This window comes from Lonchura striata, chromosome 18, assembly GCF_050655825.1.
Source record: "Lonchura striata isolate lonStrDom1 chromosome 18, ASM5065582v1, whole genome shotgun sequence".
In the NCBI taxonomy this organism is placed as follows: domain Eukaryota; kingdom Metazoa; phylum Chordata; class Aves; order Passeriformes; family Estrildidae; genus Lonchura; species Lonchura striata.
Window position 1 is genome coordinate 11,296,757 of NC_140720.1, and position 17,770 is coordinate 11,314,526.

At 61.1% G+C, this 17,770-nt stretch overlaps 1 protein-coding gene across 6 annotated transcripts in view; it reads left to right on the forward strand.

Annotated features, from left to right (window-relative positions):
- ARHGAP44 (Rho GTPase activating protein 44) overlaps window positions 1-17,770 on the forward strand; it is a 37,068-nt gene that overhangs the window by 1,657 nt on the left and 17,641 nt on the right. Inside the window, exons 2-21 of one of the 6 annotated variants that reach the window (XM_085556878.1) lie at window positions 4,195-4,234; window positions 4,524-4,628; window positions 4,746-4,822; window positions 6,225-6,336; window positions 6,731-6,807; window positions 7,681-7,798; window positions 8,318-8,386; window positions 8,457-8,538; window positions 8,982-9,109; window positions 9,305-9,416; window positions 9,848-9,929; window positions 10,244-10,324; window positions 10,407-10,520; window positions 10,713-10,804; window positions 11,043-11,223; window positions 11,832-11,849; window positions 12,113-12,334; window positions 14,807-14,868; window positions 14,944-15,237; window positions 16,712-17,620. In XM_085556878.1, the coding sequence (XP_085413004.1) occupies window positions 4,195-4,234; window positions 4,524-4,628; window positions 4,746-4,822; window positions 6,225-6,336; window positions 6,731-6,807; window positions 7,681-7,798; window positions 8,318-8,386; window positions 8,457-8,538; window positions 8,982-9,109; window positions 9,305-9,416; window positions 9,848-9,929; window positions 10,244-10,324; window positions 10,407-10,520; window positions 10,713-10,804; window positions 11,043-11,223; window positions 11,832-11,849; window positions 12,113-12,334; window positions 14,807-14,868; window positions 14,944-15,237; window positions 16,712-16,863 (2,218 nt within the window). In that variant the 3' untranslated portion in view covers window positions 16,864-17,620. Of the gene's footprint in view, window positions 1-4,194; window positions 4,235-4,523; window positions 4,629-4,745; window positions 4,823-6,224; window positions 6,337-6,730; window positions 6,808-7,680; window positions 7,799-8,317; window positions 8,387-8,456; window positions 8,539-8,981; window positions 9,110-9,304; window positions 9,417-9,847; window positions 9,930-10,243; window positions 10,325-10,406; window positions 10,521-10,712; window positions 10,805-11,042; window positions 11,224-11,831; window positions 11,850-12,112; window positions 12,335-14,806; window positions 15,238-16,711; window positions 17,621-17,770 lie in introns of those variants that run through there. The other 5 variants (XM_085556877.1, XM_085556880.1, XM_085556879.1 and 2 more) reach the window with 5 other exon arrangements.

Here is a 17,770-nt window from a genome sequence, read left to right on the forward strand (position 1 = left end):
TCACGGCTCGGGAGCTCCAGGGTCCGGTGCGGGAATCTGGCACGGGAGTGGAGTGGGAATGTGCAGTGTGAGATGGGGTGTGTGTGGTGCCAGCGTGCTGTGGGATCGTGGCACAGGGAAGGTGGCACTGGGGATGTGGCACTGACGATGTGGCACTGACGATGTGGCACTGAGGTTGTGACACTGACGATGTGGCACTGAGGATGTGTCACAGGGAATGTGCTACAGGGAAGGTGGCACTGAGGATGTGGCACTGGGAACATGGTACAGGGAAGGTGGCACAGGGAATGTGGCACTGAGGTTGTGGCACTGGGAAGGTGGCACTGAGGATGTGGCACAGGGAAGGTGGCACTGGGAGCGTGCTGTGTGTGGTGTGGGAGCACTGGGAGTCCCAGTGCCTGCCGTGGAGAGCAGCAGGGGAGGCTGTTCTGGGCACAGAAGGTGGGATTCTCCTGTGGCATTTGTGCCAGGCCAGGCCCCTCTCTGGCCCCTTCGAGGGGGTTGGACTCTTTCCCACCCTCTGGTAATGAATGGGGGCTGCTCAAGGGGTGTCCCCAGGTCCCCCGCACAGTGTGGCAGACGTGAGCCGGGCACTGCTCCCATCCCTGGCCCCAAAATGGTGCCAGGGCAAGGGCCAGGGCATCCTCCCTCCCACATCCACTGGAGCATCCACTGTGCCCTTCCACAGCCCTGGGAGTGGGGCCGGGGCTCGGATAACCCCAAAAAATCCTCTCAGGAGATGTGCTGGGCAGCTGGGGGGCCCTGCAGGTACCCAGGGCCGGCGGGGGCGTGCGGCCCCTCTTCCCTGGGATGGGGCACCTGGAGCTTCCCCAGGGCTTGGCCAGAGCTTGCAGAGCATCCCTGTGCCCATCCCGGCTGTGGCTCTGTGTCACCCGAGGCAGGACACGCCGGAGGAGGCGCCGGCCGGATGCTGCAGTCGGAGCCGTTTCCCGGGGGAGCTGAGCAGCGATTTCAGGATTTCAATATTTGATGTTTTGCTTCTTGCCTGCTGAAAAGGCAGCGGGAAAAAGCCGCGGCTGCGCCGGGGCCGGGCGGGTGCCGAGTTTGAGCCGCCGGATCTGTCCCCAGGGAGGCCAGGAGGGCTCAGGGGTGGCAGAAGGGGGCACAGCGCAGCCCTGGAGCAGAATCCAGCCCGGATCGCGGAGCCCGGCGCTGCCAGGGCTGTGGGTGGCACCAGGGGCTTCCTCTCCTCTGGTGAACACGGAGGATGCCCAGTGCTTTTCCTGGGGCTGTGGATGAACCCCTCCCCAGGCTCCCTCTGGGCTTCGGGGCTCCAGCACCCGGAATTTTGTGGCCGGCACCGGAGGAGGAGCGGCTGGGCTGGGCGCTGTGCCGTGTCCGTGCGGGATGGGGACAGAGCCACCCAGGAATCGGCACTGCCGGCACGGGGGGTCTGTGCTTCCTCACCAGCACTGGAGCTATTTTTGGGCTAGAGCAAGGAGAAATCAGGGAATCAGTGCTGGTAATTAAATAGTGATTAAATATTTACAGGTAGGCCGCAGCGAGGGGAGCCTGGGGCTGGGGCCAAAGGGGTTTTTGGACAGGGGATGGAGGCGGGGGATTTTCTGGGGCACCATGGACAGGCCTTGCCTCTGGAGATGTTTCATCCCTGCTCCTGCCGTGCCCACACCGGGCGTGATGCTTTCCCATTCAGAGATTAATTGCCATGAAATCCTCCGGGTTTTGCTCGGGGTTTTGCTCGGGGTTTTGCAGGCTCAGGGTCGTGTCGTGGGTGGCTGTGGCACCGAGGGGCACAGCGGCAGGGCACAGCGATGGGTGCTCCAACCAGGCAGAGCGGGCTGGCACAGGAGATGCTCCAGGGAAGCACCGGCTCTGCTGCACCTCCCCAGGTCAAGGCTTTGGAAACTCATGTATTTATGTGGGAATCAACATGATTTGCTGATCGGTGTTGATTTCTGCTGGCAGCAGTGAACTCGTGCAGCAGCACAAGCCCAGCACGCCATGGCTGTGTCCCCCCTCGCTGGCTTCAGCTCTCCATGGTCACTGTCCCTTTTCCCAGCTCCTGCAGGGACAGGTCTGGAGCAGGGCCCGGCTTTGTGCTGGGAAAGTGGCTCAGGTGGAAATCTGGAGCAGGAGGATTTTGTTTGCCAAAAGGAAAGAGGAAAAGCTTTGGGAGCTGGGAGTGCTGGCTGTGGCCCCAGGGGATGCTCCCTCGGGATGTGTGTAACTCCTATGGAGTGAATTTTGGGGAATTAGGGACCAGACAGGGAAATTGGGGGGTGCCTGCCCCCCTCTCTTGGGAGGCACAGGGACCGTCACTCTTCCTTAAGTGGGATTGATTGGAGCAGCCCCTTTGCTTATCCCAATCCATAAAATGCTGCAGCCTGCTTGTTCCCCCTTTTAAAGGCAAATTCCTCCCTGGCAGGCTGCCCAGCAGGGCTGGCACAGGGAGATGCTCTCCAGTGAAACCACGGGGGTTTCTCACCCTGAGGATGTGCTGTAAAACAGACCAAGGCCGGGTTTTTGTTATTCTCTTTGAAATGTTGTTTTCTGCTGCCCAAACACACCTCAGAGCAGAGCACGGGCTGGAATGTGACTGCTGGGAGAGAGGGATGTGCAAATCCCACCCAGCTCCTGCCTGGGAGAGGAGAAAACACAGGAAAAAATCCCTTCTTCTGTTCAAGGGAGGAAGTGATTCCTGGGGAGTGAGCAGCAGGGATGTGCCAGCGGCGCCTCACTCCCTGCCACCTCCCACTCCTTCAGGATGCTAAAAATATCCCGAGCCGGGGACGGGCGTTGTGGCTGTGCCCGTGGATATTTGCTGCTTTTTTCCCTGTTTGTGCTAATTCTGTGTCACTTCCAATCCTGTCTAAATGACAGTGAAGGTGATTCCCAGAGGAGGAGGCGAAGCTGCTCAGCTCTTGCTCCCAGGTGGGCAGTGCTCCTTGGAGAGGATCCAACCTGTTCATTTCAATAACCAATTTTTTAAATTAAAATAAGCAGGGTTTGTTGATTTTTTTTTAAATTTATTTTTAAACCACCTTAAATCAGGTGCTGAGACATCTTCCATGCCCAAAGCAGATTTAATGCAGTTGATTTGGAGTGGCCTTGGCACAGGGTGCCCAGAGCAGCTGTGGCTGCCCCTGGATCCCTGGCAGTGCCCAAGGCCAGGCTGGACAGGGCTGGAGCAGCCTGGGACAGTGGGAGGTGTCCCTGCCATGGCAGGGGTGGCACTGGGTGAGCTTTGAGGTCCCTCACAACCCAAACCATTCAGTGACTCTGTGATTTGCACTTTCTGCAAGGCTTTGGGTGAGATGGATTTGTGCAGGAGCCTCTCCTGCTCGCTGTCTGACCCTTTCTCTGTGTTTGCTCCTCATTTCCACTGCTCCAGCACTCCCCTCCCTGTCTCCAAGCTGAGAATCCAGCTGGGAGGGCAGGGGGGGACCAGGCTCAGGAAATAAAGGAGCTGTTTGCAGGGTGACAGCAGCACGCTCTCGCTGCCCCCTGAGGAACCTTTAGGGACGGATTGGCTGAACGACAGCTCTGCCCCAGCTCAAACTGACAGAGCTCGTTTTTCCAAGGGAAAGGGTGCACAGAAGTTGTTAAAAACCCTGGATAAAGAAAAAATGGAGCAGATGTGATGTTTAAATGAACCCGAGCAGCTGTGGTGCGGGGGCCCCGGGCTCTGGCTGCTGCGGGTCCATGGGCTGAGCACGGCGGGTTTGTGTCTCCCGCATCCCGGCGCTGCGAGCTCGGGAAGGCGGCTCTGGAGCGGGGAATCCATCCCCGGTGAGCAGCGGAAAGGCTCTGGCGAGGCCCCGGGCAGCAGCTCCGCCTCACATCCCGTGGCTGCCCGTGAAGGCGGCTCCGGAGGGAGCGGAGCCCAGGGAGCCGCGCCTGAGCGGCCGCAGCGCCTCTCTGCGAGCGCTGCCCGCTTCCTTTGGGAGTCTCGAGCCCCGTTTTCCTGGGAAGAACGGAAAAATAAGGGAGAGTGGGAGGCAGGCCCTGGGTTGGTGTGGCACCTGGCAGTGAGCCGTGGAGGTGCTCCATCAGCTCCTGCTTTAGGAGGTGAGGCACGGCTGATGGAGCAGAGATCCCAAAATCCCCCTGCATCCCAAAGGAAAAGCAAATCCCGGGTCCATGGGGTGCAGGGGGTGCTGCTGCGTGTCCCAAACCCTTCACCAACGGCTGCTCCCCTCTCTTGTCCTGCAGAGCCGAGAAGACCGAGGTGTTGAGCGAAGATCTGCTGCAGGTGAGGCTCCCTCGGAGCCATCCCGGGGTGTCCATGGGTGCCTGGGCACCTCCGGGGGGCTGCACCCATCAGCAGCTCCCTGGCGGTGCCACGGCATCCCAAGGGTCCCTGGTGATGGGATCCCCGGTGATGGGATCCCCGGTGATGGGATCCTGGGGTGCTGGGATCCCTGGTTACGGGATCCTGGGGTGCTGGGGTCCCCGGTGATGGGATCCTGGGGTGCTGGGATCCCTGGTTACGGGATCCTGGGGTGCTGGGGTCCCCGGTGACGGCCCCGTCGCTCCCGCAGGTGGAGAAGCGGCTGGAGCTGGTGAAGCAGGTGTCCCACAGCACCCACAAGAAGCTGACAGCCTGTCTGCAGGGCCAGCAGGGCCTGGACGCCGACAAGCGCTCGGTGAGGGCGGCGGGGACGGAGCTCCGGGATCCAGGGACCCGGGGGATCCGGGATCCAGGGATCTGGGGGATCCAGGGATGCGGGAATCCAGGGGGAACACAGCCCCTCTCTCTGCAGAAAAAGCTGCCCCTGACGACGCTGGCGCAGTGTCTGATGGAGGGATCGGCCGTGCTGGGGGACGATTCCCTGCTGGGGTAAGGGGGGCTGGGGCCGCCCGGGGCCAGACTGCCCTGGGAATGGGCTGGGAATGGGCTGGGAATGTGCTGGGAATGCACTGGGAATGCACTGGGAATGCACTGGGAATGCACTGGGAATGCACTGGGAATGCACTGGGAATGCACTGGGAATGTACTGGGAATGCACTGGGGATGTACTGGGAATGCACTGGGAATTCACTGGGAATGCACTGGGAATGCACTGGAAATGCATTGGGGATGCACTGGGAATGCACTGGGAATGCACTGGGAATTCACTGGGGATGTACTGGAAATGCATTGGGGATGCACTGGGAATGCACTGGGAATGCACTGGGGATGTACTGGAAATGCATTGGGGATGCACTGGGAATGCACTGGGAATGCACTGGGAATGCACTGGGAATTCACTGGGGATGTACTGGAAATGCATTGGGGATGCACTGGGAATGCACTGGGAATGCACTGGGGATGTACTGGAAATGCATTTGGGATGCACTGGGAATTCACTGGGAATTCACTGGGAATGCACTGGGGGTGCTGCTGTTCCTTGTCTCGATGCCATATAATGGGATTCACTGGTAATTCATTTTCCTCCTCCGTGTATAGGCTGGGGTCCTGCAATCATGCAATGTAATCTGCATATATAGACATTTATACTGACTTTTATATGCATTTTTATATGTTATATATTTATAATTTAATTACTACTATTTATATACCTATATGTGATTTACTCTAATTAATATATTTATATCTGTACATTTTATATATTACCATATTACAATTTATATAGTGACCTGTATTTTATGAATATTTATAATTTTATATGTGATATATTTTATATTTTATATTTTATATTTTATATTTTATATTTTTCCATTTATAGTTTATAGTTTATATTTATTTATATATAGATATTTAAAGTCCATACAATTTCAGACTGCCCTAATAATCATATATAATATAATGATAATACATAACATAGTATAAATATATAACACAATAATATTGCTGAATATGTCATAATATATATTAATAATATAAATTATATATTATTATACATTCTATTCTAAGATATCTATTCTATATTTTTAATATATATAATATAATATAATATAATATAATATAATATAATATAATATAATATAATATAATATAATATTATTATTACTATATAGCATAATGATACTTTAGCTACTATGATATCATGCTAAGTGCAATACTGGAGGAATGAGCTTTCTTGGCACTCCTGGTGCCTGGGCCGGCCCCGCTCCGGGTGCTCGGGGCACAGGAGGGTCCCGTGCCCGCAGCCGTGCCCATCCTGGCACCGGGGCCGGCCCCGCTCCGGGCGCTCGGGGCACAGGAGGGTCCCGTGCCCGCAGCCGTGCCCGTCCCGCAGGAGGATGCTGCGGCTGTGCGGGGAGGCCGAGGAGCAGCTGGCGCAGGAGCTGATCCACTTCGAGCTGCAGGTGGAGAGGGATGTGATCGAGCCGCTCTTTCTGCTGGCTGAGGTGTGCTGCCCAGAGCCTTTTCCTGCCTTTTCCTGCCTTTTCCTGCCTTTCCCTGCCTTTCCCTGCCTTTCCCTGCCTTTCCCTGCCTTTCCCTGCCTTTCCCTGCCTTTCCCTGCCTTTTTACTGCCTTTTTCTGCCTTTTCCTGTCTTTTCATGCACTCTCCCAGAGCCCTTTTCCTGCCCTCTCCCAGCCCCGGGAGTTTCCATCCCCGGGGCTGCTCCTCAGGGTTCTGGAGCTCGTTTCGGGTGGAACCAGGAGGGACCGGCCGGGCCATGCCCTGAGGATGTTTTGTTTTGGAGCTGCATCCTCACCCCCCAGCCCATCCCCCGTGTGTGACCCACCCCGGACACCTCTCCAGGGCTGTCACCCCTCTTGTTCCCCGTGCTGCTGCAGGTGGAAATCCCAAATATCCAAAAGCAGAGGAAGCACCTGGCGAAGCTCGTGCTGGACATGGACTCCTCCAGGACGAGGTAGGAAGTGCCTCCGAGTGCTTCACGAGGAACAAACGTTCCCAAGCCGCGGGTGGCTCCCAGGGCAGCAGCTCCGGGGCCCTGGCACCGCAGGTCCCGGGACACCGGGACAAGGAGCCCTGGCTGTGGCTCTGGGGGCTCGAGTCGAGCCCTGCGATGAGCCACCATTTCTGCTCCTGTCCTCAGAACCCGGGAGGGTTTCCTGGCCTGCCCTCCGCAGCAAAAGTGTATTTTTTTCTGGCAGAAAGGGTTGTTTTGTGCTTATTTCCCTGTCTCGGTGAGTTGTGATGCAGAGACCTGGGTGCTCCTGCCCCTGCAGTGGCAGCGAGGGGAGCTGGGATGGCATTGTCCCATGGCACTGCTGAGCTGTCCAACCCCCACGCCAGCCTGCCCTGGGACAGGTCTGAGAGGTGCCCACAGTGCCCAGCGTGTGCCCAGGCTCTGCCATCCCCTTCCTCTCTCTTCCCTCCGGGACACGGCTCCTTGTCCTGCTGAAGGAATTCCATCCCTGGATAGGGCTCCTTATCCTGCTGAAGGAATTCCTTCCCGGGATAGGGCTCCTTATCCTGCTGAAGGAATTCCATCCCTGGATAGGGCTCCTTATCCTGCTGAAGGAATTCCTTCCCTGGATAGGGCTCCTTATCCTGCTGAAGGAATTCCTTCCCTGGATAGGGCTCCTTATCCTGCTGAAGGAATTCCTTCCCGGGATAGGGCTCCTTATCCTGCTGAAGGAATTCCTGCCTCGCTGTGGGCAGTGGGGCTGGCGGGGCTGGGAGTGGGGCTGGATCCAGCTGGGCTGGGATGTCCCCGCGCTGCTCAGCCCTGCCGCCCTGGATGTGGTCACCGCTGGGCCGGTCCCTGTCCCTCCCTCAGGTGGCAGCAGTCGGTGAAGTCCTCGGGCCTGGCCAGCAACCTGCAGCCCTCGGGGGCCAAGGCCGACGCTCTCAGGGAGGAGATGGAGGAGGCAGCCAACAGAGTGGAGATCTGCCGGGTACGGGCTCTGGGGCCCGGGGGGCTGGGGGCTCCCGGCTCGGGGGAAAGCTGCAGCCTCTCCTCTCAGCCCTCTGCACCTCCTCCCCTGGCTGGCCCCAGACCCAGCTCAGCACCTCCGGGTGATGCTCCCCAGCCAAGCAGGACGTCCCCAGCTGCTCCGTCCCCATCCTGCACATCCCTCAGGGCTGGAGGGGCTCCATGCCTCGGGAACCCATCCTGGCGGAGCTCAGGCACATCCAGCCCTGGCACTGGCAGAGACATTTCTCCACCTTCTCCGTGCTGGGTTGATTTCAGTCATTTCCAAGCACTAAGAGGGGCTTTCACCCCCTTCCCTGGGATAAGAGAGACTCCAAACTCCCTTCTACTTTGGGGGAACCTGGGCCCTGCTCAGGCTGCGGTGGGGGAGGCTCCTGAGCTCCCCTGACACCCAACCTTAACCCTGTGCCACGGCTGGGACCAGGCTGCTCCCTGCCAGGGCAGCGGGGCAGGGACAGTGACAGATCCTCTGCCCCCGCAGGACCAGCTCTCGGCTGACATGTACAATTTCGTGGCCAAAGAAGTCGACTATGCAAACTATTTTCAAACTGTAAGTGCCACCCCCCGGGCTGTCCCTCCGTCCCTGTCCCGGCAGCGCGGTGACCCTGGTGTCCCCACAGCTGATCGAGGTGCAGGCCGAGTACCACCGCAAGTCCCTGGCGCTCCTGCAGAACTTCCTGCCACAGATCAAAGCCCAGCAGGGTGAGTGCCCACAGCTCTGGCCCTGCCCGTGGCACCAGGGGCTGGGACGGGCTCTGTGACCCTGTGGGACAGCTGAGCACCCTCCCTTTGCTTGTGCTGCCTGCATCCCCTGGGAGGGGATCCCCAGCACCCCATCCCATCCCATCCCATCCCATCCCATCCCATCCCATCCCATCCCATCCCATCCCATCCCATCCCATCCCATCCCTGCCTTACACCGGGATGGAAGGAGGGAAGAATATTGCAAAAGTTTGCCTGTGGTTATCCCTGTGGGAAATGTTATCCTTTGAAATCCTGTGATGGCTGGAGAAGGCCAGAGCTGCAGGCTCCTGTTCTAACAGCACCCGTACAGAGCATTGTGCTGCCAAAGCTGTGACCTCTGGGGAGGGGCTGCTGGATCTGGCACCACCCTCCCCCTCCCCTGCCCCCTCTGCCCGTCACAGAGGCGTGGATGGAGAAGCCCTCCTTTGGGAAGCCCCTGGAGGAGCACCTGGCTGTCAGCGGGAGGGAGATTGCCTTCCCCGTGGAGGCCTGTGTCACCATGCTGCTGGAGTGTGGCATGCAGGAGGAGGTGGGTCCCTGCCGAGGATGTAGGAGGAGCTGGGTCCCTGCTGGGTTTGGGGGTGCAGGAGGAGCTGGGTCCCTGCTGGAATCAGGGATGCAGGAGGAGCTGGGTTGTCACAGGTGTCCCCAGGGCCAGGGGGAGGATCTGGGGGGCTCCAGGGACGTGCCCAGCCCCCCGCCCTGTCCAACAATCTCTGCCCAGGGGCTCTTCCGAGTGGCTCCCTCGGCCTCCAAGCTGAAGAAGCTCAAGGCTGCCCTGGACTGCTGCGTGGTGGACGTGCAGGAGTACTCAGCTGACCCCCATGCCATCGCAGGTGGGGCTCCTCGGCCCGGGTGGCCCCTCCGGGCACCCTGAGGGGGGTCGGTGGCACCAAGTCCTGCTGGAGACCAGGAACCAGTGGTGCGGTCCAGTCTTGGTGCTGGGGCTGGTTTTGTTCAATTAATTCTGTCATTAACGAGTGGCCTGGCTAACGGGGCAGGGTGATCAGTGAGGTGACACAAACTGGGGCAGCGAGTGCCCCAGAGAGGTGCTGCCATGCAGAGGGAAGGTGCCCAGAGGGGCAAGGCGGGCGCTGGGTCGGGGGTCCCGCAGGATGCCCCAAGCAGGGACAACCGGCGGTGCTCTGGGGTGTGGTGTGGGGAAAGGCTGGGGGGATGTGGGTCCAAGTGCCCAGGAGCAAAACCACTGGTGCCCAGCAGCCGATGCCACCTGCAGTGCCAACCCTGTGTCCCCTGTGTGCCACAGGAGCCCTCAAGTCCTACCTGCGGGAGCTGCCCGAGCCCCTGATGACGTTCGAGCTGTACGAGGAGTGGATCCAGGCCTCCAAGTGAGTCTGGGACATGTCCCCGTGCCTCTGTGGCACGGGCAGGGACAGCCTGGCTCCCCAGGGATGCTTTGGGCTTTTTCTGGCACGGTTCACATCATTTGGGATGTTTCCTCTGGGCAACGAGAGCCATGGAGTGCTGAGAGGTCCAGAAGGGATTCCTTCTCCTTGGGACAGCTTTTGGGGCTCAATTTGCTTCCACAATGGTGGTGACAGCCTGGGGGTCTCGTAGGGTCCCCAAGGGTGGGGCTGGCGGGGTCCACAGCCCCAGGGCAGGGTGGGGATGGGGGATAACGGCCTCTGCCACCTGCCTGCAGCATCCCGGAGCAGGAGAAGCGGCTGCAGGCTCTTTGGAACGCCTGCGAGAAGCTGCCCAAAGCCAACTACAACAACATCAGGTGAGCCTGGGGCCAGCAGGGCGCGGGAGGGGACTGGGAGGCTGTGAGCCCTGCACTGACCCCTCTGGGAGCTGCCTTCCAGGTACGTGATTAAATTCCTGGCCAAGCTGACCGAGTACCAGGACCTGAACAAAATGACCCCGAGCAACGTGGCCATCGTGCTGGGACCCAACCTGCTGTGGCCACAGGCCGAGGGGTGAGCGCGGGGTGAGGGGCAGATCCCCTGGGACCCTGCTGGGAATCCTGCTGGGAACTCTGCCAGGAATCCTGCTGGGAATCCTGCTGGGAACTCTGCCAGGAATCCTGCTGGGAATCCTGCTGGGACCCTGCTGGGACCCTGCTGGGACCCTGCTGTCCTGAGGGGTTGCTGAGCTGCCACCCCTCACAGGAACATGACGGAGATGATGACGACGCTGTCGCTGCAGATCGTGGGCATCATCGAGCCGCTCATCCAGCACGCAGACTGGTTCTTCCCGGGAGGTAGGGCGTGCCCGGGCCCCGGGGACACCTGGGCTCCCTGGCACCTCCCGGGGTGGGGCTCAGAGCCCCCAGGCTTGGTTCTGGCAGCCCCCTCTGCTTGCTGGAGCTCAGGCAGGGCTCCGGCCAGACTTAGAGCGGCACTGAGCTCAACCCAGCAGTGCCAACACTCCCTGAGCCCACCTGCTGTGCCAAAACCCCCTGAGCACACCTGCAGTGCCAACACCCTCTGTGCCCGCAGACATCGAGTTCAACGTGACGGGGAACTACGGCAGCCCCCTGCACGTCAACCACAACGCCAACTACAGCTCCGTGCCATCCCCGGACATGGAGCAGGGCGAGCGCCGGCAGCACGAGCCGGCCCGGCGGCCCCTCAGCGTGGCCACCGACAACATGATGCTGGAGTTCTGCAAGAAGGATGGGTAGGGACACTGCCGGCCTGGGGACAGGGAGGGGCAGTGGCACCATCCCGGGGCACAGGACAGGGTGTTCAGCGTGCCTGGGCTGGGTGGCACTGAGCTGCTGGAGGCTGGGTGCTCCCACAGGGGAGGGACCCCCGGCTTTCCCTGCCAGGCTTTTGGGGGTGCTGGGGTGGGCCCAGGGCTCCACACCTGCCCCCAGCCCACTGCAGATGGGAGTGGGGTGGCCCATGGGTGACACTGGGGCTGTGCCATGCCAGAGACAGGTGTCCCGGTGTCCTCAAGGTCTGCAGCATTTGCTCCAGGGGAAAGCTCCCCATTGCCAGCCTGTGCATGTGCCCCCTCCATGACACCTCACAGGGACCTCGAACAGTGGAGTGGGCTCCAGGAAACTCCCCAGAACTCTGCCCACCCCAAAATGTCCCCATTTACAGAAGGCATCCCACGCTGTCCCACCACTGGCACGGCCTGGTCCCTGCTCAGCCCCTCTGCCCCTCTCTCAAAGCCCCTCGGCCTCGCAGCTCCTTTGCCCAGCAGTGACCTCTGTCCCTGGGCACTCTGCAGCTTCAGGGGGTTTTCACATCAATAATCGTTTGTTTCTGCCCATGCAGCCTTAGGAAAATCCAAAGGTACCGTATCCTCTGCAGGCTGCTGGGAGGCTGCTCGGTGGGTGCTGGAGGGTGCTGGTGCCTGCTGGTTCTTGGGGAAGGGAGACGTGGCCGGTGGGTGACACAAACCCATCCCGCACGGCCCTGCCCTACTGCCCTGTAGTTTCATTCCCAGCAGTTTCCCTGCGGAAGAGGCGTTTTTAGGGACCCCGAAGGAGTGGCGAGGGGGTGCTGGCGGTGCCCTCCGGCCGGGCGGGTGCTGATCCCCGTCTCTGTGTCCCCAGCATGGGCGTCAGGGTGATGGACACCTCGTGGGTGGCTCGCCGAGGCACCTCCGCGGGGCGCAAGGCGACCTCGGCGCCCCCGGCCGCGCAGCCCCCGGCGCCGCCCCCCGAGCCGCCCCCCACGCCGCACTCGCCCATTCCCGAGCAGCCCCCGGAGATTTCGGCAACGCCCTCCCCGCCTCCCGCCAGCTTCGGCTTCCCCCCGGCAGCCGAACGGACGAGGTAAGGCACCGCAGCCCCGGTCCCCAAGCCGGGCATCCTCCCCGCGAGTGAGGCCAGCGGGAAACAAGAGCAGCAGGAGAGGGGCAGGGTCCCGGGGGCACGGGAGAGGATGCTCTGCGTCCCCGGGAGAGGGGCAGGGCCCCGGGGCACGGGAGAGGATGCTCTGCGTCCCCGGGAGAGGGGCAGGGCCCCGGGGCACGGGAGAGGATGCTCTGCGTCCCCGGGAGAGGAGCAGAGTCCCGGGGGCACGGGAGAGGATGCTCTGCGTCTCCGCAGCCACCACCACCTCCCCATCCTGCCATTCCCATGAGAACCGTGCTGCCTTCAGGAAATCCGAGGGCTCCTTGCCCGGCTGTCACTGGGCTCTAGTGGAGTTTGGGCCGGAGGTGCTGCAGGAAGGTGCAGAGAAAGGCCTCAGGGAGCCCAGCACCCCTGAGACATTTGTCTGCCCAGGCTCTGAGTCCGACTTTACTCTGCCCAGCTCATGTGGGAGAAAGCCCCTAAATCGCACTTTTCTGCCCCAAAAGGGAAGCGGAGCCGGGCTGGGGTGCTCACACCTGGGGAGGGGCGGCCCCGGGAGGGTCGTGCCGTGGGACGAGCCGGGAGGTTCGGCACCACGAGGGCTCCCGCGCCGCTGCCCCGCGCCCACCGAGGCTTCTGCTCCTTTTTGATTTTCCCTTCGCTTTCGCGTTCCTGCGGCCGGTTTTTATGGTGCTTCCGCCCCGGGGACCCCCCGAGCCCCCACCCCGCTGCCCGCCCGGCGCTGACCCCCGCGCTGGCCCCTGCTGGCCGCGTGTCACTGTCCCCATGGCCCTGTGCACCCCTGAACCGCTGGCTCTGTCCCCCTGAACCCCTGACCCCCTGGCTCTGTCCCCCCTGTCCCCCTGGCTCTGTCCCCCCCGTCCCCCTGGCTCTGTCCCCCCTGTCCCCCTGGCTCTGTCCCCCCCGTCCCCCTGTCCCCCTGGCTCTGTCCCCCTGTCCGCCTGGCTCTGTCCCCCTGGCTCTGTTCCCCCCTGTCCCCCTGGCTCTGTCCCCCTGTCCGCCTGGCTCTGTCCCCCTGGCTCTGTCCCCCTGTCCGCCTGGCTCTGTCCCCCCTGTCCCCCTGTCCCCCTGGCTCTGCCCCCCCCGTCCCCCTGGCTCTGTCCCCCCTGTCCCCCTGGCTCTGTCCCCCCTGTCCCCCTGGCTCTGTCCCCCCTGTCCCCCTGTCCCCCTGGCTCTGTCCCCCTGTCCCCCTGGCTCTGTCCCCCCTGTCCCCCTGGCTCTGTCCCCCTGTCCGCCTGGCTCTGTCCCCCTGGCTCTGTCCCCCTGTCCGCCTGGCTCTGTCCCCCCTGTCCCCCTGTCCCCCTGGCTCTGTCCCCCCTGTCCCCCTGGCTCTGTACCCCTGTCCCCCTGGCTCTGTCCCCCCTGTCCCCCTGGCTCTGTCCGAGGTCACCGCGGGGCCCGGGGGGCTGGGGCGTCACCGCCGGCCGGGGGGACCCCGGGGTCGGGGGGCCACAAGCGCCGGGGGCTGAGGAACCCCGAGGGGCTGGGCGGGGAACAGCGGGGCGGAGCACCGGGTGCGGGAAGGAGCTCACGGCTCTCCCTCTTCTTCTTCATCTTCTTCATCTTCTTCATCTTCTTCATCTTCTTCATCTTCTTCATCTTCTTCGTCTTCTTCGTCGTCTTCTTCTTCGTCTTCATCTTCTTCTTTTTCTTCTCCTTCTCCCACTGTTTATTTTCAATTTTCTTTTTTGCTGTTATGGGTTATCTTTTACGTGTTCTTTTTATTTGATTTTTGGTTTTATTTTTGTTTTGTTTTGTTTTTAAACACATTTTTCATGTTTTTTGAGTTTTCTTTGCTTTTTTTTATTTAACTTTATTATTTAATTATCTTGTATTTTTGTTTTTAATTCGAATTCTTTGACTGTTTAATTTTTGTTTTTCATTGTTTTAACTATATTTTAAATTTAATTTAATTTAAAATTTAATTTTTTTTAATTCTTTATATGCTTGAAACCTTTCCTTTCCTTTCCTTTCCTTTCCTTTCCTTTCCTTTCCTTTCCTTTCCTTTCCTTTCCTTTCCTTTCCTTTCCTTTCCTTTCCTTTCCTTTCCTTTCCTTTCCTTTCCTTTCCTTTCCTTTCCTTTCCTTTCCTTTCCTTTCCTTTCCTTTCCTTTCTTTCCCTTTCCCTTTCCCTTTCCCTTTCCCTTTCCCTTTCCCTTTCCCTTTCCCTTTCCCTTTCCCTTTCCCTTTCCCTTTCCCTTTCCCTTTCCCTTTCCCTTTCCCTTTTCTATTTTGTGGCTTTTTTCCCCTTTCTTCTTTTTCCTTCCATTTCTTTCCTCCCCTTTTCCTTCCCTTTTCCTCCTTCCCTTTTCCCGTTTTGCGAGGTGTTTTCTTTTCCTTTCCTTCCCCCTTTCCTTCCCCGTCTCCTCTCCCTTTCCCTTCCCTGCCCGCTGGCTCTCCCGTGCCCGTTCCGTGCCCCGTGCCCGCCCAGCACGTTCAAGGCCCCGGAGCCGCCCCCCGCGGCCGAGCGGAGCCCGCACTCGCTGCGCACAGGTAGGAGCGGGCGGGGCGGGGGTCCCGGGGCGGCCGGCGCTGACCCCGCTGCCGCTGTGGCTCTCTGTCCCGCAGGGAGCAGGAAGCTGGCGCCCATCCCGCCCCGGGAGGGGCAGCCGTCCCCGGCCAGCCTGTCCCCGACGCCCCCCAGCACCCCGTCCCCGTACGGGCCCCCCGGAGCCGCCCCCGCGGCCGCGCCGCCCCCGCCGCTGCCGTCCCCCGCCGCCGCCGCCCCCCGCGCCCGGGCCGCCCCCAAGGCGCGGCCGCGCCCCGCGCTGCCCCCCCCGCCGCAGCCGCCCCCGGCCGCCCCCGCGCCCCCGGAGCCGGCCCGCCCGGACGCCGCGGGCCCCGGGGACGGCGCCCTCACAGGTAACCCCGGCGGGGGCGGCTCCCGGGGGGGTGGCGGAGTCCCCCGGGACGGGGACGGTGGCCCCGAGAAGGCGGCAGCGCGCCCTGCAAGGTGCTGATGTCCCCAGGAAGGTGGCACCCTCCCCGCAGAGCTGCAGCTGTCCCCCGAAAGGCAAAACTGTGCCCGGGAAGGCGGTGATGTCCCCGGGAAGGTGACAATGTCCCTGGAAAGGCAGAGCTCTCCCCAGGAGGTTGTTGATGTCCCCAGGAAGGTGACAAGGTCCCTGGAAAGGCAGAACTGTCCCCAGGGAGTTGGTGATGTCCCCAGGAAGGTGACAATGTCCCCCGAAAGGTAGAGCTGTCCCCAGGAGGTTGGTGATGTCCCCAGGAAGGTGACAATGTCCCCCGAAAGGTAGAGCTGTCCCCAGGAGGTTGGTGATGTCCCCAGGAAGGTGACAACAGCCCAGGCAAGGTAGAACCGTCCCCAGCGAGGCGGTGCCTGCACAGGAGGGTGCCAACATCCCCCTGAGGGTGCCCATGTACTCAGGAAGGTGGTGATGCCTCTGGAAAAGTGGAACTGTCCCCAGGACGGTGGTGAGGAGCCCAGGGAGGTGGCAATGCATGGAGAAGCTGTCTGTGTCCCCTGGGAGGTGGCAGTGTCACCAGGAACGCGACATCCCCGCGAGCTGTGCTGCTGGCCCTGCTGCTCTGCCCGCTCTGCCCTGGGCTCTGTTGGTGCCGGGTCCCCCGGGATCCCTGTGCTGCTGTGGGGGGACAGCCAGGGGGAAGCTTTGGGAGTGCAGGTGGCACTGGGGGGCCACGGAGGGCACAGAGGCTGGGGGGTGTCCCAGTGTCCCTTCCACAGGACCTGGCAGGACTCAGGGCTGCCTCCTGCCTTTGGGTAGCACTGGCACCGGTGTGGCTCTGCCAACGCATTGCTGTGGGCCTGGCAGGGCACCCTGGCATGGGTGCAGCCCTGGCATCACACCTGGCATCACCTCTGGCTCAGGTGCAGCTCCCCTGTGCCACGGTGGGACAAGATCCTGAGTCACATCCTGAGCAACATCCCTGAGAAATATCCCTGGGCATCATCCCTGGACAATGTCCCTGAGAAATATCCCTGGGCAATGTCCCTGTGAAATGTCCCTGAGTTGGGCAGGAGTGGCAGAGGTGCTTCTTCTGTCCGAGGGGGTTGCTCTGCTCTCAGGAAGGGACACGGTGACACCGCCTGCCTGTGGCTGTGCTGTCCCTGTCACTTCCCACGTGCAGCCTCACCCTGAGGGTCCCCTGCGAGAGGGGACAGCGGTGTCACCCGCGCTCGGTGGCACAGAGCTTCGAGGGACACGGCCAGTGTGTGGGGACAGCTGGTGTCACCGCCCTGGCTCGGGCGGGGCGCACAGAGCAGAGGGCGGTGCTGACACCCCGGTGGTGGCAGTAGCGCGGTGCCAGCCCCGGCGGTGTCCCCAGCACCGTGCCCTCCCGTGCCCTCCCGCAGGTCTGCTCCGTTTTGAGGTCCCCTCCCTCCACGTGTCCCCGGACGCCGCCCTGTGCCGGGACCCGCCCGAGGCAGCTCAGAGACTCTCGGGGCCGAGCCTGACCCCGCGGCAGGAGGAGGAGGAGGAGGAATCGGAGAGCACAGCCCTATGACAGTGTCCCTGTCCCCAAGCTCATCCGTGCGGCACGCGGGGCCAGCACCGGCCACCGGCACCGAGGGCCACGCGCCACTTTTGGGCGGCAAAGCGCCCGGTTTGGGGGCGGCCGCTGTTCTTTAGTTCATTTTTGTTCGCCTTATCCAGACTTTGCCTTCGAACCGGGTGCCTGCCCCCCGCCCCGCAGCACCCACGACCCTGGGGCGATGCCACCACGTCCTCCGTGCCCTGCGGTGGGTGCCACTGGGTGCTGGCCAGGTGACAAGGAGCTCGCTGGCGCTTTGCAGTGGGATTTCCTTTCTTTGGCTTCTTCCCCCTCCGCTTGTCTGGGAGCAGGATGGGACCTGACCAGCAATAACCTGGGGATGCAGGATGTGTCCCCCCACTCTCGGGGTGCTGGCAGGGGAGGTGCACGCCCCTCGGCACCTGCTGTCCCTGGGGCTTGGTGGCTTTGGTCGTGCATGCACAGACAAATTAACCTTTTATCCTTTCCAGAGAGAGAAGATCTGTATATATATATCGGCAGATATATATATATATATTCTATATTTGTATAGAGAGAGAGAAATTATAGAGAGATTTGTTTTATCTGGAGCCATTCCTGCCTGGTCGGGGTGAGAGGGAGATGGAAATGGCAGCGCTTCGCCCCCGCCCCGCTCGCACCGTGCCCCCCGCCCCAGGTGGGCACCGGGGGGGGCACCAGCACCCCAAAGCAATCAATAAATCCAATAAATCCGTGTGCCACTCGCTGAGAACTGCCCGGCGGCGCTGGCCTTTCCTTCCTGCCCCGGCCTTGGGGGGAGCAATGGGAGGTGGAGAGCGTTTGGCTGATAAAACGGTGGTTTGGTGTTTTATCAGGGACATTATGGGCCAGGTGCCATGGGATGGGGCAGGGTCCGCCTCCC